The sequence below is a fragment of the Macrobrachium rosenbergii genome, chromosome 51, assembly GCF_040412425.1.
Source record: "Macrobrachium rosenbergii isolate ZJJX-2024 chromosome 51, ASM4041242v1, whole genome shotgun sequence".
NCBI lineage: Eukaryota > Metazoa > Arthropoda > Malacostraca > Decapoda > Palaemonidae > Macrobrachium > Macrobrachium rosenbergii.
The window spans coordinates 74,326,427-74,347,935 of NC_089791.1; the positions used below are offsets into that span (position 1 = coordinate 74,326,427).

Consider the following 21,509-nt stretch of genomic DNA (forward strand, 5'->3'; position numbering starts at 1 on the left):
TTTCCCTAACTAAAATCTAAGGACTACTGGAATGAGATACTAAGTACAAAACTAAAACCCTTTATTGACAAAATCAACGAAAAATAACTTCTTAAAAATTACGAAGAATGAAATCCAATGTTTCAACACTACTAGAAAATCTTCTAAGGAAATAATGCTCCAAAAATCATAAACCCCCAATTACAGAAAATAACTCATCTGTCAAAACATGAACACGTCAATCAATTAAAACAGGTCTTCTCAAATGTCATACCACTCTCATCCTTGTAGGAGGGAGAGAGGAAAAAAGGAATAGGAATGGAGTGGAACAGAAATACTCCACAAGTCCTCTGGGACAGTCTCCATGTGAAAAATCACTCACATCTTCAGACACACATGACTCGGATCTCACAAGTCCGATTCGAACAACGGATCCTCCCATTATATTCATTATGCAATGCACGAACGAACGCATTTTTTGTATGACATCATTCGAGGTCAAAGTTCGCAAGACACGCCTCTGTATTTCAAGGTGTCACTATCGACATGCATCCTTCAAAACCGGATTTTGTAACTGGTTCAGCTTCTAGAACGTTCTTTGCTGAAAACGCATTTTCCAGCCCGTGTCTTGTCACCAAGGTGGTTTCTTCGACCCTTGTGGTATGCGAATGTTTCGGCATTTTCCTATTTGCTGCGTATAGTGAAAATGGACCCTGCGAATAGCTGACCCAACTTTTCAAAGGTCACCTTTGCCAGCCTTTACAGTTTGCTCGGTCCACGCACCTGAGGTGGACCCCACCCCAAAATGTCTAGGTGCAAAACTCATATATATATCTCATAACACAGATATTATAGTACAACCAGTTCATTCAAGAAACGCATTTATCTAGACGATTTCACTCCTGGCACTGCCTCACACTGAAAGGCCTGCGACTGCGCACGCCAACGGTGATCCAACCAAGATGAAAGGCTTGCGACTGCGCCAGTCCAAGCTGAATGTATTCTTGCGTCTCCCAGCGATCCGACAAAGATGAATGGCTCGCAACTGCACAAGCCCATGTTGAAAGTGTTCCTACATCTCCCAGTGATCCGACGAAAATGAATGGCTCGCAAATCTTTTTTGCGCCACCCAACGTCTCCTCGAAAGTACAGCAACATGAAGACATCCTGCCCGACATCTCTCCAAAGTGCAGAAGTAACGTTGACAGCTTTCTCATATGTTGAGGACGGTGAAGCTATTCCAACCTCTCCATTTCGAGGGAGTGGTATTTTCCGTGAGTCGGTCATATCGACAGTCATATCAAAAAGTAACTCGTCTATTCCCTATACCATATTATTACTGAACCAAATAAGACTACTAGTGCAAAGGTCATATGTTCTCAATGTGAAACAATTCCAAGTTGGTACCCGGAATTTCCACAGTCAGCTCACTACCAAGTACACTAACTCTAAGGAACTATTCATAAAAAATTCTATCCAACAGAAAAAAGTACTCAAGAATCCTATCCATACACTGAATAACTAAAGGCAATCCTAAACATCTGAAAGGTATCATATCTCGTAAAAGACATCAAGGTTCTACTCCGGTTAGCGAATATTTCGCAATACCTGACTAATTCTCAACCAAATAGTAATTAACTTAATGGCAATCGCTCCTATGATCCTAACAACTACAATTACTCATGGTACAGCTCCCTTAATTTTAAAAGAGAACTGAAAAAACCCAAATACTCGAATTCGATATCCCTATCAAAAACCTTCCTAAACCTCTCCGAAATCCTAACTGACATATCCCAACCCGAAAAAGATCAGACCCGTTCGGTCCGATATACTAAATACCTCCCCAAAACAAAATCCTAAACAACAAACCCTTATTCTGTAACTCTATATTCAAAGATATTGCGTCAGACGACAAAACACACAACATAATAACATAATAAGACAATAACACACGGGTCAAATCTCGTATGAAATTAGCCCATGTCACAATTCCCAAAATCATATGAAAACAAACCATTAACTCAAAGTAACCCATTTCTATCGCCAAGTGCGAACGATGAAATCCCTAACCGCAGTTGCGATCCATATAAAAAAAACAAAAACTCAAATTCATATATCTACAAAACTCTACAGCATTCTGCACACAATTTACACTAAGTACTGCAGCTTACTTCAGAAATCACAATGAACCCGAACTATTAAAAATTCGTAAAACTCTACGGAGTAACGTCCTCCTGAATTACAACAACCTACAAGTCATGCCCATTTACAACCCATTAAAACCCGAAAGGAAAAAAAAAATGACCCGTAACTACCCATTACCATAACAACAATACAACCCAGGAATGCATCCATGCTAATACCCATTAACCCGTCTTTTTAATCTTAGAAATATGTGTCAGATGAGACACACCTGTGTTTTCATTCACAACAATAAATCTATTACCCAATTTTGCTTCAACAACGCGGAATGGACCTTCAAACTTAGGACCTAGCTTATAGTTCAGCTGATTCCTCTTTAGTCAAAAAAAAAAGGTCAAGTTCACTTCTCCCAAGGCCAAGCTATAAAAGGCCACAAAAAAAAAGACACGGGAAAGCACTTCTCAGGCACAGAGAGAGAGAGAGAGAGAGAAATTCGTTTCCCACCCTCTTACAATACATCGAATGCCTGATGACGCTTACAGAAAAAATGCTAACACCAAACCTCGGGGCTTGCTCTGTCTCCAACGGCAAAAACTGCAGGATCAACACTTCCCTTTGTCCAAACGGAAAGTGTCACTCAAGCAAAGGCAAGCGCTCTGCCCACATACTCACACACACATACCCACACGCACATACGTGTGTGACTACAAAAACCAAGAAGTGCATTCACACTTGTGCAAAAACTGTTTTGCACCCCACAACTCATAAATATCATGTAGGATACTACCCAAATATTAAAGTTCCCAGAAATAACCCAACAACCAAATATCACCCTTACATAATACACACCGATGTGTACCGCAGATTGCTATAAAAAAAAAAGAAAATACAACACACCATAATACGCTCAGTGCTTCACTAGGCGTGGCAAAGCAAGCACGACGCTCCGCCCAAACTCGTGACGCAATTACTATGTCACCGTGGTGATGACGTAACACACTCGTTGCAACCGAAATACTAGTTAAAACTCAACGACAAAAAACACACAGTTGTCCCTATCACCAGTTACAACACAACGAAAAGGACAATTTCACATTAACACAACTAAAAAAAAAAGAAAAAGATAACATCACAACACTTACGTTAGCAGCGCGCAAATTTTCACCAAGCGAAGAGAGAGAGAGAAAACAAAAATAAAAAAAAAACACTCACGCGTCATCACATCTTTTAAACACGCATAGCGGTCTTAATATCGCAATTATTATACAATATCACTGTTTTTACCCCCTACCCAAAACACTTCACGAAACACTAGCTAGCGAGAGAGACGCTCGCAGCTCGCCCCCAGCAGCTGCTGACTCCCACAAAATCCTATCCTGAGATGCCAACACTAATTTATGTCTCTTTGGAAATGTATACATGCCTAATTATTTAACACCTTCTAACTGCCCTAACTACCTTATACGCTACCTTTTACGCTGCCACCAAAACTTTCGCACACCGCTGCCACCAAAAACTGTAAAGGCCATTTCTGAGCCTATACTTGATTTAAGTCTCTGTTTTATGAACAGAGCTTTGATCTCGCTTATCCCGAGACATTGTGTGATAGCAGTAACATGAGCCAGCATCATAAGTTATATCTTTCCCTAACTAAAATCTAAGGACTACTGGAATGAGATACTAAGTACAAAACTAAAACCCTTTATTGACAAAATCAACGAAAAATAACTTCTTAAAAATTACGAAGAATGAAATCCAATGTTTCAACACTACTAGAAAATCTTCTAAGGAAATAATGCTCCAAAATCATAAACCCCCAATTACAGAAAATAACTCATCTGTCAAAACATGAACACGTCAATCAATTAAAACAGGTCATCTCAAATGTCATACCACTCTCATCCTTGTAGGAGGGAGAGAGGAAAAAAGGAATAGTAATGGAGTGGAACAGAAATACTCCACAAGTCCTCTGGGACAGTCTCCATGTGAAAAATCACTCACATCTTTAGACACACATGAATCGGATCTCACAAGTCCGATTCGAACAACGGTTCCTCCCATTATATTCATTATGCAACGCACGAACGAACGTACTTTTGTATGACATCATTCGAGGTCAAAGTTCGACAAGACACGCCTCTGTATTTCAAGGCGTCACTATCGACATGCATCCTTCAAAACCGGATTTTGTAACTGGTTCAGCTTCTAGAACGTTCTTTGCTGAAAATGCATTTTCCAGCCCGTGTCTTGTCACCAAGGTGGTTTCTTTGACCCTTGTGGTATGCGAATGTTTCAGCATTTTCCTATTTGCTGCGTATAGTGAAAATGGACCCTGCGAATAGCTGACCCAACTTTTCAAAGGTCACCTTCGTGAGCCTTTACACATGCGTAGATCATTTTTTGTATACCTGTTTGTGCATCTGTAAGTAACATCAGTGTGCATGTATTATATATCATTCAAACAGCCATTCTTTGAACTTTTATCGTGCTGAACAGCAAAATGTAAAAATATCAACGTTTCTATATAGTAATCGTTGCCATGTATTTTCTTAGAAAAAAAAAGATTTTCTGTATTCTAACAACAATTGCTCAATTTTATTCTAATAATACATATATCTTTTTTTTGTGCATAATATAGGAAATTTACTTAGCTTTCTAATGCCACCTTTATTTTTTTTCTATCTTTATTCCTTACTTAGGTAAGATACAAAACGTCAACATAAGAAGATTGGAAAATCTGAAAATTGCACTCCGTAGAAAATTAGCATTATTTAATCGGTAACAGCTAATTAGCAAATGCATTTATAGCAAAATGATTACTTCCACGTGAAAGTTCAAACATTTCCACACAATTTACGTATAAAATAAACTCCCCAAACCGAATTATTATATTTGTCATGATTATTTCTAAAAAATATCTACGATTTTCCTTGAAAATTTCTCGTTTATCACGTCTTTTTTATTATTTCTAAGCCTTGCAAAGATTTTCTGATTGCTTTAGGAAAAAATTTGATCGCTTGCCAATATTATAGTTTGGAGATATTGAATTTTACAGAGAAACTTTTCCGCGCGAGCCCCACTTTTTCCTCCACGGCATAAGTCGTGTACCGGGTAGCGCTATAGTAACCCCCGTAAGTGCGAGAGGGTTAAGAATGTTTATAAAAAATTTTTGACCAACTAATAATTACCATGCCATCCGCCTAGAATGTTTGCAGTGTTCAGTAATTTTTAGTGAGGTATGATACTAATGGCAATTTGCCCTTCAAATTACTTTGAAAAATTCGGTATGGTGTTTGCACTAGTGTGGTTTGTCTTTGATTTAAATCTTCCAATTATTTGGGGGCCATTTAATTTTCATTTTAGCTATATTAAAATACAGACTTATTTCTTGTAATCAGAAGTAAAAATAGTTAAGGTCTATGAAGTCCATTGTTAAATTTTTATATAATTTTTCAGGCCTTCCTTCACTGGTACGCTCTTACGAGTTAAGTGGACAGGGACGAGGACGAGCTAGAGTCGGTGAAACTCTCCGACAGTCACAAAGGGCCAGTGTTAGGCAGAGTGAAGCCAACAATCATTATAGAGATATTGCTTTGAGAAAGTTCAACAATTTCACACAAATAATCATGTCTCCTTCCACCACCAAAATGAAGAATTCTCTGAATTCTAGGGTAAAGTGAAATTTTTGTATACATATAAAAATGGATAAAACAAACTCTCTCTCTCTCTCTCTCTCTCTCTCTCTCTCTCTCTCTCTCTCTCTCTCTCTCTCTCTCTCTCTCTCTCTCTCTCTCTCTCTCATATAGAGGTAGTGATGTCAGTGTACCCCATTGGGTGCACTGCAGGCAATATGGTACTAGGTTGTTTGTAGGGACTCTATCCTCTAGATGCACCAGCTTTTTAGCCTTTTACCTTAACCCCCACTTCTTACTTCCTTTTTCCTGTCGTTCTATCCAACCTCCTTAACCAGCACTTTTTGTTGTGCAACTAGGCCAACTCTCCTTACTCTTTCACATTCTCAAGTGCTGGATGTTTGAACGTAGCTAATATTGCTTATCTTTAGTGCCTCTGTATCATAAATCAGTAAGGCTTAACTCAAATGTTTATTTAATGAAGTAATTCTAGATAAGAAGGTCAACAAAATATTTTAGAGAAAATGTTTGTTGGTGAAAGCGGTGAAAAAGTATTTGAGTAAAACACTGGTATCAGAATTCTGAGTGCACTGCTTATCTTTTCAAGTAAAAAGCAGTACCAGTATTAGTACTTTCAGTGTACTGCTTACCTTTTCAGTTTACATGTAAAGAACTTGCCTTAAACATTTACTCATAAAATGATATTATATGTGCCTTTAACATGAATTTTTGACTAGTGAAACTCTTGTATTATATACATAGATTTATTTAATGCATTGTTTATCACTATTTTGTTTTAGTAAGAGACTACATATTACTGAGGGAACCTAAGGAAATATTTATTGTTTCAGGTGTTGCGTGAGTTATGTGAAGCCCTGAATATCTTGAAAAGAGATGAAACCGTGAGAATGGTTTTATTGACAGCCACAGGACCAACATTTTGTCAGGGAGTAGATCTTACAGCACTTCAGCATCCTAATTTGGACACAAGGAAGAAAAATGCTGAAAATCTGGTTAGGGGCATCAAGTAAGTGTTACGTATACCTTTTTTTTTTTTTCAGGCAATCAGATAACAGAACTAGAAACTATTATACTTGTAAACAGAGAACCAAAAGCAGATGGTTACTGAGGAAACAAAGTTGTGAAAGAAACAATGCAGATACTGTACTAGGTTATGCTGAACACTCATGAAAACTATAAAATCCTTTTCACGGGTTAAAATGATTGCAAAACGAAGTGAAACATTGTCAAGATGTTAACCTATGCACAAAAGCACCTGACATTAATGAGAAAAACATAGGAAGGTTGAATACTCAAAGTAATGCTGAAAAACTTGAATGAAGCACAGACCCTCCTACACACAAAACCACAAAGTTGTGTAAAAATTATATGAAATCTAAGAAAATACACCCAAAAGAATGAAACAGCACACACATTATTCCGACTCATTCAGAACAAGTAGACATTTCAAATCACAAGTGTAATCGTTTAGCCTAAATGGTTGGAAATATACTAACCTAATCGTAGTCTAAGTCTTATGCTATGACACCCAGGTTACTTCACTCATATTCGAAATTGCACCTGAAACACTGCATTGCATTGTAATAAGACATAAATGATATATACTTACTGTTAGTATAAATGGCGCATTCGATATTCCTAGCCTGAATTGAGGGTGGGATTGGCTTGAGCACAATCTCTACTTCGTAACCCTCATCCAAAGCACACACCAAGAAATTATCCTTACATTTAGATATGTATATCTCCTAAAGGAAATCTCCCTAAATGAACTTTAAGATGAAAAGGAATACTTGAGTGGACTTGGAGGACCCAACAACTATGGCTGCATTCCCCTTTCTTGAGTCCCTGCTAGATACAACCACCCTGCACCAAATGTTTAACTGAAAACCAGACCAACAAACAGCCGATGGCCAGCACTTAAGCACTGTTACACGTATACTTGCAGTTAAATACATGAAACAGCCAAACACAATGCTTTTACTAAATACAAACACAACAAAACATAATATCCTTTTTCTTCATAATGCGCATTTCCACTTTACGTAAATTTAGAAACAATACATAAAACTGTACCACAACTTGTGGAAAAGTACAATCTCTCTTGTGGAAGTTTCGACATCCTCCCCCGCAAGGAAAACTTATGCCTTCACTATTTAAAATAGTCTTGTTCTTACCAATGCCTTTCTGGCTTCTTCAGCTATTTGAGCAGTCTTTCAGCTCGGGCAAGTGTTTGACTGAATGTCTTCTGTCGCAAGATCAGTTTCCCTTATCTCCTGCCACAGCTCTAAGGGGTATAACTTAATTACAGGTCTCATGAGCTGGCTATGAGCATTTCTTATAATAGCCACTCTTGGGTTTTGTCTCGCCCCATATATAACTCGATCACTTGGCCCAATTTCCACTTACTCCTTGGCCCCTTGTCATGAATGAGGACTACTTCCCCTATCCTGGGCCAAGAGCCATGCATAGTTCCTACTCGATGGGCCTCTCTAACATGGTCTTAAGATATTCTGATGCCGCTACAAATGTGATGGCGTTGTCACTCAACGTAAGTGCTGGGAAACATCTGCTGCAGAACTTTCTAAAGCTCATGAGTAACGAGTCAGAGGACTGGTTATCAACTAGCTCCACATGCATGCCTGTGGTTATTGGGCCACGTAAATAAGATGGTATTAAAAGGTTGCTTATATTGTACCCTGAACTCAGGTAATGGAGGAACTATATTGGGCCTATACTGCCTCCCCTGTTCTCCTACAAATAACACAATGGTGTAATATACTCTTAGTTAGTTGCCTTATCTATGGGATCCAGAACTCCTGTCTGACACTCCCCACAGTTGCATTTACACCCATATGAGCATTAGCATCATGATGTTCCTTAATAATTACACAAGTAACATAGCAACTTTTCGGCAGTAGTATAGGAAACTTAGCAGCTTCGGGTAACTGTGCGTGTTCTAGTCTACCCTTACACTTTATTACCCCATTGTCCAGGTAAAGAATCAACTGGTGTACGAGAGCAAGTTTTGTTTTCTTACCCCTTTCATCAAACTCGTATTCCTCTTGGAAAAATTCCTTTTGTATGAGGGCAATAGTCTTATTCTTTGCCTCTTGGAGTTCTTCCAAGGTCAGTTCACCATGCCTCTTTATATTGGTTGAACTACAATTATTCAAAAATTGTAGGATCCATGCTGTGGTTCTATAGACCTTTGTAACCTAGCTGAATCTTTCCCAATTCAGCAAATGAGTATTACAGTATTGACCAAAATGCTCTCTTCCTTACCCTATGCAAGTGATCCACCAACCCATGACCTATCTACTGGCCAAGATTAATTTTTTAACCAAGGGGTCCCTCTCACCTGAAAGAACTATCCAAGATCATTTCTGTCCTTTTCCCATATGTCAACCAGTCACTGGGATTATCATCTGTAGGCACATAGGACAAGACCACCTCTGGAATTAAAGTTTGTTTCTTGTACTCTATTTTTCACAAATACAGGGAGAACACTATTCAATACTAACCAGTTTAGGGCGACTTTACTGTGCGACCAAACAAACACTTCTACAATTTCATCTTTCTCAAAGGATTCTTGAATAAATTTGACCATTCTTGCTGCTAGCAGCAATGCCATCAACTCAAGTTTTGGAACAGCTAATCCTTTAGTGGGCGCTACTCTTGCCTTTGCCACCATTAAATAAGAGTTTTCTTTCTTAACTCTATAGGCTACACAACCATATGCTAATCCACTGGCATTACAGAGTATGTGTAAGGAGTCCCCCCTCTCCTAGGCTAGTATTCCTAGGAAAGGAAATATCAAGACATTTTTCCAAGTCTTCAGATAACTCAACCCATTGTTTCTGTAATGGATCTGGGAGTTGTTCATCCCAATCCAGTTGTTGCTTAGTCAGGTGTAATGTCAAGGTATCTTTTTCTTTGTCCCAATTCAGACCTAAGGCCTTATGAGTTGTTTGTTCTCTGGCACTAATCCCATATGCTCTAGCAATAGGTTTGCAACGAGTCATTATTACTTCTCCATTCTCTCAGATATAAATGTGCCTGCACAAATACCTTATTCTTATTTGCTTCAAAGAAAAAATTTACCAGTTCATTATCATCATTGCTGGTGAACTGCAGGTTATCTACATATAGTCCTCTTTCTATCCTTTCTACATCACCTTCTACCATAGATAGGTGTTTCTTAATTGTTGCATTCGGCAGAAAGGGAGAACATGTAGCTCCAAATAAAACATCTGTAAACCTCTACACCAGCAACTTACTGTTAGGGTCTTTTGGCTCTTCCAACCATAAAAATCTAGTATAGTTTCTATCTTCTTCCCTGAGTTGCACCACTAAAAATTCTTTCTCTATGTCACTAATACAGGCAAATGATTTTGTTTTAAACTGCAGCAGAACTTGGAGCAGGTCAGCTGTTATATGTGGTCCCATACACAAACAATTGTTCAAGCTTAAACTAACCCACTTTTCCCGTCTGACCAAACAGTCAAATACTATCCTAATAGGGGTTGTTGCAGTGTCCTTTTTAATACCATGATGTGCCAAGAAATGACAGTCTTCCTCTGTTTTAAAGTATTCCACTCTCTCCATGAATCTCCTATTCTCATGATCCTTCAGGATTTTCTGGTAGTGTTCTAGATACTGAGTGTCCTTCCGAAACTTGACACACTGTTGCTTTAATCTGTTCAAAGCCAACCCAAAGTTAGGAGTTAATCTCCTTTTATTGCCTTTCCAAGGCAATGCCACAACATACTGTTTGTCAATTTCAAAATAAGTTATAGTACTCTCAAAGTTCTCCAATACTTTCTGTTCCTCTTCTGTTAGCTCACTGCAGTCAGTATCTGAATGATCTAAACTCCATAAAGTTTCAAGATCTTCCCTTGGATCCTTTAAATGAGTAGCCCCTCCAGACACAATTATATTGATGGTTTCCACTGCCAGTTTCAAAATGGAAACATGAACCTCCTTGGTGAGAGGAGAACTACATGTTCCGGTTACCGCGTAACCAAATATGGTTGGTAGCAATTTTAAATTTTCAAATTTCCTAAACCCCAGATGTAAAATGTTGTACACATTGTTAGCCCCTATTAACAATTCTATAAGTGATTGTTTCTCTGCGGCAGATCAAAATCTGTATCAGCCAAGCTGATTTTCGTTCTACGTAGCGACCTTAAGTTCTTCTTAACATCGAATTTCTTTGTGTTCTGGTAGCTCGTCTACCACTATACAATCTATACTTATTAATCTACCCCGGTGAGGTACAGAGATGTTAACCATTTCACATTCCTTAACTGGTGTAGAAGTTGAACCTTACTTTTATAGTGGAGTCCCTCAAGAGCAGATTTCTTTATAAATGATCTCTCAGCACAGGTATCCAATAACCCTCTCTTTCACACAACGCTACCTCTTTTACCCTTTAGGGTTATTGTGACTGTAGGTAAGATCGACTTCTTAGTCATCTTATTTCCCTGTCCTGTATTTGTCAGAGAGAGTAGACCTATTTGGTTGGTTTCGATGGCATATAGCTGTTGTTACAACGTTGCCTGTCACATTCAGAACTGAAGTGTATATTGGATGCACATATGAAACACAAGCCCAGAGTTCTGAGTCATTTTATCTTCCTTCTCTAGTTACATGAGATTTACAGTGTGCCCATATATGGTTGCCTCTGCAAAGTGCACATCCTCTAACTTGGTTTATCTTGGCTTTATTTGTATTTTCTTTAGGCCTTACCAATTTTTTTTTTTTTTTTTGGGGGCGGGGGGCTCACAGATTGCCCTTGTTCTACTGCGAAAGTAGATACTGTGTCTGATGTATCAGCTTTTACTGGTTCAGTCCGTGGAAAGGCCCTCAAATTGTGTGTTTTTTCTTCAAGATATTTTTTAAAGGTGTCAAATTTAAGCCAATCATCCCCACACCTTCGTTTTTTTATTTCACTTGCACTACTAGGTAGTTTGGTGTAAAGCAAGATTGTATACAATTAGTGATCTTATGCAGCATTCAAATTTCGCTTTGAAACCTTGTAGCGATTCTGCATCTGCCTTGGGAGTCTCTGTTTGGAAGAGTTTTCTAACTAAACACAACATGATTTTGGCTTTTCTGCCATAGATTTCTTTATCAAATTTACTGCTTGCAAATATTTATCACCTTCTAATTTAAAACCAGATATCATTTCCAGAGCCTCACCTTTCAATAGGCCCTTCACATAAGAAAACTTGTATTTTCTCAAAATCAGTACATTGGTGTACTGGTACTTCATAAAGTTCCCAAAATGAATTCCATTCTGATGCAGCACCATCGAAATGATTGAAGTCTACTTTAGGTAACTTTACACTAGCTTTAACAGGCAATGTCAGTGCACTAGGTTCACCCCTTACAGCTAGAAGACTCATGGTGGAGGAGTTCAGTTCCTACCTTTAGGCTATATTCACCTTGATTCATAATCTGGTCTGGCTGTCCTCCAGGATCCATGAGATCCAATGTTTCACCATCCCATTCCTGGATTTTCTGCAAATATTCCTTCAAGGAGTCTCTCAATGAAGAAGTACTATTGATATCACCAGTATCAATAGTGGTTTCAACCTTTTTTGACCAGTTAGTTATCGCAGACTTAACCCCCGTCTCCTCTTTAGTTCGTCTAAGTCAGACATCTTAGCCTATAATTTACCAACACCAAAATATATAAGTTCTTAATACTAAGAGTGTATAAACTGCCAGCTCTAAAAAAATTTATGTACTGCATTAGCAAATATATAATATTTAAAAGTTAGCCACACCTCTTCAAATCAGTCAATGGTAGATCACTACCAGTTATATATATGTGCCCTTGACTATACACATACATATATACATTTTACAACATAGGGTTTTATTTCAAATTAAATTTCACCTAAGTATCTCAAAACTTACCATTTCAGGTTAGGCTAACATGTGACTAATTCTAAAATGGCCACCACCATCAGCTGGTCAAGTTTTTATCCTTGTCGCCAAGTAACACAACAATCCTTAAAATTTCATAAACACTAACAATGCAGATCACTGTTATAACAACCAACTGCTACAATCCTGGTCCCGGCACCAATTTATTCCGACTCATTCAGAACAAGTAGAGCATTTCAAATTGTAAGTGTAGTTGTATAGCCTAAATGGTTTGAAACATACTGACCTAATTGTAGCCTAAGTCTTATACTACGACACCCAGTTACTTCATTTATATTCCAAATTGCACTTGAAACACTGCATTGCATTATGTATATTAATCTAAGACATAAACAGTATAAACTTACTGGTAGTTCGAATGGCGTATTAATATTCCTAGCGTGAATTGAGGATGGAATTGGCTTGAGCACAATCTCTACTTTGTAACCCTTATCCAAAGCACACTCCAAGAAATTCTCCTTACATTTAGATATGCATATCTCCTAAAGGTAATCTCCCTAAATGAACTTTTAAGGGGAGCGCACGCTTACATAGAAACAATGCCCCGATTTTTATGAAATTTTAATATGTTATACATATATATAAGGTGATGTTCCAGAAAAAATTTGAGAGTGATCGGATGATTAATTTAGATTTTATTAAAAAAATAAAAAAGAAAAATTAAAAATGATTCACCTCCTTCATTTTTAGAGCTATTGCAATGCGGCTTCATACACAGAAAGTATATCATAGTATGAAAAAAATAATGGGAAGAGTTTTTCTACTTTTCCTTTTTTTTTTTGGTGGGGGCGAGGGGGGATTTTCCCCCCCAGATTTGTATAATTTGATTATCACGGGTTCCCCGTCAACCTAAGAAAAAACCTAGCCCCAAACAAATATTCGTCTTTCTTTCCTCTTTCCAATGGTATATTTAACTTTAAAATTGACCTAAAAATAAAAAAGTAGTTCGTGTTTGAAGTGCAAAAAAGTGAAAACTGAGAAAAACGACCATAAAAATCAACAAGTGTTTTTTGTTTTGGCACTCGTGGAAACAACTTATCTTAAGAGCATTATTTTGGTTGATTTCTGGCTCCAGGTCACCCCCCCCCCTTTATAAAAAGAGGTATTATTCGCTCGAGGCGAGGGTATCATCAAGTACCACCTAACTCATTGTTGCCTGGTTTGAAACTAAGAAACTAAAAGTTTAGTAGCTACCAGGCTGATATTTTTTACTAATTTTCAGTTGTTTTTTCACTTGTTTGGTCTTTTTGGTCTTTGGAGTTTGATTTTCAAGCCTTTTTGTCTCTCGAATGAAGAACTACTTCTATACTTTCACTTGTGCCAAACAGATGTGTTAGTAAGTTGAATTTCTCATACCCAAAGTTGTGTTCAATTTCCTCAATATTTATCTTTCTCAATTGATGGTGCTGAGATTTTCCATTGCTAATTCACTTTGCTGGGGCACTAACTGTAAACCTACACGATTGGCACTTCATTTAAGTATCAGTATCCCATCTATTGGCAGAGACTTCAACCTGAACTTTACCCCTGCAATTTCCTACCTTGCACCTAATACCCGACACTATTTTACCTAACTGAGATTTGATATAATGAACTTGTCATCATATACTCCCTTTTCATCATCTTTTATTCATTTCATCAACTGTGAGCATATTTTTGAAGGTGAAAGTATATAGATTGTATTTAGAGTTACTGGATGTAAAAAAAAAAAAAAAAACAGCCAAAAACACCGCAAATAGCGAAAAAATTGCTCAGAGTAAAAAGCTGCCTACCACCCACTTTCAGCGTTTGGGGGCAACCATGTCTCTTACCACACATTCACCAAGGAACAAGCCATTGTTGTTGCCAGACGCTGCCAGATGTAGGAGATAAGGTGATATAAAAATCAAAATGATTAATAAATTAGGCGAATAAAGGAAAACATGACAATAGTCATTAGGAGCCAAACGTCAGCCCTACCTCACCGTGTGGGAGCAGAGGCCCAAAACCCCATCAATTTTAATATTTCGAAGAAATGCTTTGGTCATGTGATAACGGTGTTGCTCATGTCTTACAGCCATTTAACCATTTTTTTAATTTTCAAAATATTCATCAAAAATCGAAGAGTGCGCTCCCCTTAGGATGAAAAGGAATACTTAAGTGGACTTGGAGGCATCGACAACTATGGCTGCATTCCCCTTTCTTGAGTCCCTGCTAGATAGATAGATAGAAGTTTATTGACCACATAATACAATTAAAATTACAAGCTCTTGGATATGGTCCAACAAAAATACATCAAAATGCACATATAAATCTTTAAAATCAAATAGTACATCTAAACTAGAAAACTTGAGCCCATGCTATATAATATTTTCAGCGTGTTTATATTTTTACGATTAAAACTAAATGCAGCTAAATAAACGGAAATCTTAACTACAACAACTTTCCTTGCAAAGCATAAAACAAAATATACTCTATAAAAAAACAAAAAACAAAAACAAATCATAACATCCAACATGCGGAAGAACACCTTTTAACAATTCTCACTACTTTCCTCATACATACGAAGACAGAATTAAATGTATTATTTTACACTGTTCTGACTTATCAAGATGGTTCGAAAATACGTCCTCATCTGTAAAATTATAATTATGTCGTATATTCTATGTTCTTGGGCAATGCTGCACCACATGTGCCTCTGTCTGTATGGCACCATGAGTACACAAACGCTCCTCCATCGGTAGACAGCCACGGCCCCTCCTGCTTCACCTACCGACCGCCACCGCCAGGGAGTGAGATGAAAGTCTGAACCGGTTGAATGAAATCCTCTCGTGTTCGGGGATATTGTACTTAACAAGTAAATATCATGAACTGAGAGAGCTGTGTTGATGTCACGGTATGTTATTCTCTTGGATGATTCAGAATTCAAAATATTATGCTGCAGCGTCTCCATAGCGACTGTGACATCATCTACTCATGCATTTATTAGTCCATGGAGATATGGTCGAGTTTTATACCTTTCATTCAATACGGTGTTTATCACTAACATTAAAGGGTCATCATCCATCACAGACTGCTCGCAGTACATTTTAGTAAAGAACTTTCTTTGCCTACTCCGAATTTAAGTCCTGCAATGGTGGGTACACTGGTTCAATATAACATACTGTAAATCATTACAAGTAGTTTTCCTAACACCGGGTAGCAGTCTCAGTGCCCAGTTATACAGTTTTATTATCGGCCTTAGATTAGCGTTCAGCCAAGACTCACCCATACAGAATGGCAGACATAACAGTAAAGCAGCATCAAAGACTCTTTTCTTGACTAAATGGGATGTCATTGTTTTTACTTAAAAATGAAACAAATTTATTGACGTGCCACCCTGGACTGGGCATGACCCGTAACCAAGGATGATATGGGGCCATCAGCAGTAAAAATTAAACCTAAATATGTGTACTGAGTGCACAGACCTGCTACAAGATCTTCAACCTCAATTGTTTCATGATCCTGCTCTGTCCTGTTGATAACAAAAACTTAATTTTAGCTGCATTAATTTTCATACCATAATTATTACAAAATTGTTTCATTAAAGATACTTTATTTACAGTGCTTATTCTGCTTGTGGCAAGAAGGACTGTATCATCCATTAAAACTAGCAAATGCAGCTGTGACAGAAAACCATCAGGGTTACAATTTCCTTTAAAAAGCTTAATAAGGTCATTCATGCACAAAATAACAAGTAAACAGGCTGCCAGCATCACAACCCACACCCATTTTTCTGGGTACCAGATCATAGGCTTGACTAAAATCAACAAATACTACAAAAAGCTTTTTATTTTTCTTTTTAGCCAGGTCAGTCAATAATCTCAACCACGGCCCCTCTGTGTACCTGCTTGTTCTCTATATGGCTTAAAGGGAGCGCACTCTTCTATTTTTGATGAATATTTTTGAAATTTAAAAAAAAATGGTTAAATGGCCGAAAGACATGAGCAACACCTTCGTTATCACGTGACCAAAGCATTTCTTCGAAATATTAAAATTGATGGGGTTTTGGGCCTCTGCCCCCCACACGGTGAGGTAGGGCTGATGTTTGGCTCCTAATGACTATTGTCAATTTTTCCTTTTTTCGTCTAATTTATTTTAATTATTTTGATTTTTATATCACCTTATCTCCTATGTCTGGCAGCGTCTGGCAACAACAATGGCTTGTTCCTTGGTGAATGCGTGGTAAGAGACAGGGTTGCCCCCAAACGCTGAAAGTGGGTGGTAGGCAACTTTTTACTCTGAGCATTATTTTCGCTATTTGCGGTGTTTTTTGCCGTTTTTTTTTTTTTTTACATCCAGTAACTCTAAACACAATCTATATACTTTCACCTTCAAAAATATGCTCACAGTTGATGAAATGAATAAAGGATGATGAAAAGGGAGTATATGATGACAAGTTCATTATATCAAATCTCAGTTAGATAGAATAGTGTCGGGTATTAGGTGCAAGGTAGGAAATTGCAGGGGTAAAGTTCAGGTCGAAGTCTCTGCCAATGGATGGGATACTGATATTTTAATGAATTGCCAATCGTGTAGGTTTACATTTAGTGCCCCAGCAAAGAGAATTAGCAATGGAAAATCTCAGCACCATCAATTGAGAAAGATAAATATTGAGGAAATTGAACACAACTTTGGGTATGAGAAATTCAACTTACTAACACATCTGTTTGGCACAAGTGAAAGTATAGAAGTAGTTCTTCATTCGAGAGACAAAAAGGCTTGAAAATCAAACTCCAAAGACCAAAAAGACCAAACAAGTGAAAAAAAACTGAAAATGAGTCAAAAATATCAGCCTGGTAGCTACTAAACTTTTAGTTTCTTAGTTTCAAACCAGGCAACAATGAGTTAGGTGGTACTTGATGATACCCTCGCCTCGAGCGAATAATACCCCTTTTTATAAAGGGGGGGGGCTGACCTGGAGCCAGAAATCAAGCAAAATAATGCTCTTAAGATAAGTTTTTTCCACGAGTGCCAAAAAAAAACCACTTGTTGACCTTTACGGTCGTTTTTCTCAGTTTTCACTTTTTTGCACTTCAAACGCGAACTACTTTTTTATTTTTAGGTCAATTTTAAAGTTAAATATACCATTGGAAAGAGGAAAGAAAGACGAATATTTGTTTGGGGCTAGGTTTTTTCTTAGGTTGACGAGGAACCCGTGATAATCAAATTATACAAAATGGGGGTGGGGGAAATTCACCTTGCCCCCACCAAAAAAAAAAGGAAAAGTAGAAAAACTCTTCCCATTATTTTTTTCATACTATGATATACTTTCTGTGTATGAAGCCGCATTGCAATAGCTCTAAAAATGAAGGAGAATCATTTGAATTTTTTTTTTTTTTTTTTTTTTTTTAAATAAAATCCAAATTAATCATCCGATCACACTCAAATTTTTTCTGGAACATCACCTTATATATATGTATAACATATAAAAATTTCATAAAAATGGGGCATTATTTCTATGTAAGCGTGTGCTCCCCTTAAGGGGAGCGTTTGATAAAATAGTTTTTCACTAATAACTCCCGTGTTTTTTAATGAATCAGTTTCAAATTTTGTGCCTGAGTTTATTTTTGTATAGGGCAAAGGACTGTAACCATAATTTTCGTCTTTCCCCATTAGCTGGTAACCCCACCCCAAAAATTTTTCAAAATGCATCTCCTCCATAACTTCTGCAAACTAAGAGCTCAAATTTACATGGTAGACAGATATATATTAGAACAAAGAGAGCGTTTTTTTTCAATTTTTTTTTTTTCCTTTTTTTATGAATATTTTTCGTTTTTTGAAAAAACTGCGATTGATTTTTTGGAAAAAAATTCTCCAAAAATTTTTGAGGGACAAAATGAAAAAAAACTCTCTCTTTGTTTGTAGACAATTTATTTAGCTTTCATTTGCTTTTTGTTTCATTGAGGTCGGTGCATTCGTTATGGAGGAGATGCAGTTTGAATGTCGATAACTTTAGTTTTGAGATATCGGCCTTCAAAGTTTTATAACGATATGAGGAGCGTTTGATAAAATCGTTTTTCGCTAATAACTCCCGTGTTTTTTAATGAATCAGTTTCAAATTTTGTGCCTGGGTTTATTTTTGTATAGGGCAAAGGACTGTAACCATAATTTTCGTCTTCCGCCCCCCATTAGCTGGTAACCCCACCCCCCAAAAATTTTTCAAAATGCATCTCCTCCATAACTTCTGCAAACTAAGAGCTCAAATTTACGTGGTAGACAGATATTATATATTAGAACAAAGTAAGAGAGCATTTTTTCAATTTTTTTTCTTTTTTTATGAATATTTTTCGTTTTTGAAAAAACTTGATTGGTTTTTTGGAAAAAATTCTCAAAAATTTTTGAGGGACAAAATGAAAAAACTCTATTTGTTTGTAGACAATTTATTTAGCTTTCGTTTGCTTTTTGTTTCATTGAGATCGTGCATTCGTTATGGAGGAGATGCAGTTTGAATGTCGATAACTTTAGTTTTGAGATATACGATATTTTTGCTTCTCTGTGTATTTATTTGCTTGCTGTTACACAGTTTGATGTTTTTATGACATATTTGAAAAGCCAAAATATATAACAATAGACTTGCAAAGTAATATAACTTCGCTAAATGAAGCTAGATGAAGCGAGTGTCAAACACGGCTCAGGTTGGGCAGCACGACGCCTTACTTAGTCAAGCTCTGAGCTGCTACTGACTGACTGTCTGACGTCACTGCCTGCCCTGCGGCATTCCTGGCTTTCGCTGATGTGTACTAGGTCCACAGGGTTGCCATATAACGCATTTAGATATTATTATTTCATAGCTAAAAGGAAATTACTACCGATATACTGACATTATCATTACATTATATTTAAAAATGTAATTTTGTCTATGATAGGGTTACTGTTTTTGTTTATAACTCCTAAACTATGGCGAATTTTTTAATAAAACTTTCTGAGAAGATAACCAGGATATGTATGATGCCATATATAAAATATCTCAGAAAATTTTGATTTTTCGATTTTTTCGTCAAACGCTCCCCTTAAACCATTTTTCAAGTCGTGAGCACAAAACCATATCACATAATTTTGCCAAACAAATGATCACTGTTATACCTCTATAATTTTTTGGCTCTTGCCTACTACCTTTCTTAAAAATTGTAGACATTTTGGCAATGGACCACAAACTAGGATATGAGGCAGACATGAACACAGCATTAAAAAACAGTGCAGCAAATGATGATCCACTGCACTGGAAGCAACTTCAGAACACCAGGTGAAACACTGTCAGGACTAGAAGCTTTGTCTGGCTTAATATTTTTAATTTGAGACTGGACTTCCTCTGGGGTTATTCACTCATCCAATGCATGAATCAGGATCGATTGCAGTCATAATGCAGTCAATCCATTCATCCTTATTGATAGCCTTGAGTTGACCTCTTGGTATCTTGCACAATTCATTCGATTTAGGCATTGCAGCCGTGTAGCCTGAAAGGCAGCACAAAACAATAGAAAATGATCCAGAAAGAAGAGGAAGTCACCTAAACAATCTACGTTGCTATGGCAACCGAAGGAAAAATTTATGATGGGAGGTTTAGATCATTTCTTTCAATAGCACTGTACGCCAAAAATATTTGTCCCTCGGCAATCTAGACACTGTCACAACACACTGGTTTCATAAGTAATCCAAAATGGCAAAACTCCAAAAAACCCATGGTAGAAGATATCTAAAAAGGCGAAAATGTGCTGAGCTGCATTGTTTACAATTACAGTTTAGTGCTGCACCAAAGCTGTGACGAGACTGCCCTCATGACTGTTACCGACCAACACCAAATGTTCGACTAATAACCGGACCAACGAACAGCCGATGACCAGCACTTAAGCACTATTACACATATACTTAAAATTAAATACACAAAACAGCCAAACGCAATGCTTTTCACAACTAAATACAAACACAACAAAACATGATATCCTTCTTCTACATAATACGCATTTCAACTCTGCGTAAATTTGAAAAGAATACATAAGCTGTACCACAACTTCCGGAAAAGTACAATCTCTCTTGTCGAAGTTTCGATACACATTATGAAATGAATTATGAAAGAAGAAGACTCAGCTAGCTAAATTTTGAGAAAACAACAAGGCATGTCTACTCCTTGGAGTCACCCAGATGAATAAAGGTTAGCAGGTGTGATGAAATAGTGATAGGATACATACACAGAATGCTAGTATACTACAGAATCCTTCAGTTATCCAGAGATATAGAGCCAATCCCCTGTCAGACAAGGTCAATTTCTAGACAAGTTCAAATAAAACAACAGATGCAAAATGGCAACGCCGTATCCATACTCCCCTCACTGTATCAGTACTGCATAATCATAAACAATCGGTATTCTTATAAACAAAAACCACCACACTTTAAACTGAAAACTTGATGCAAAGGCAGTTACCTAGCTTATTTTCCTAAGTTTGTAATAAAATATACTGTATAAATACACTTGAAAAAATCTCTCTCTCTCTCTCTCTCTCTCTCTCTCTCTCTCTCTCTCTCTCTCTCTCTCTCTCTCTCTCTCTCTCTCTCTCTCTCTCTCTCTCTCGTGGTATATGAATTTAATTCGTTCCAAATTCCAATTTGTATATCAAAATGTTCATATATCAATCTGAATACAGTATTTCCATAAATTCATCCAACACTCATGAATTTCCCCCATACCCACCCATTGTACCCACTATTATACAATTATTTTGAGTGCAAACACAATATATATAATTTAATGATAACTATATTCAA

General features: G+C 37.2%; 1 protein-coding gene across 3 annotated transcripts in view; it reads left to right on the forward strand.

The window, feature by feature from the left end:
• The window catches only part of LOC136833489 (putative leucine-rich repeat-containing protein DDB_G0290503), a 119,767-nt gene that overhangs the window by 64,317 nt on the left and 33,941 nt on the right, over nucleotides 1-21,509 (forward strand). For all 3 annotated transcript variants that reach the window (XM_067095703.1, XM_067095705.1, XM_067095704.1), the window contains exons 3-4: nucleotides 5,578-5,792; nucleotides 6,605-6,780. In XM_067095703.1, the coding sequence (XP_066951804.1) occupies nucleotides 5,578-5,792; nucleotides 6,605-6,780 (391 nt within the window). The remainder of the gene's footprint in view (nucleotides 1-5,577; nucleotides 5,793-6,604; nucleotides 6,781-21,509) is intronic.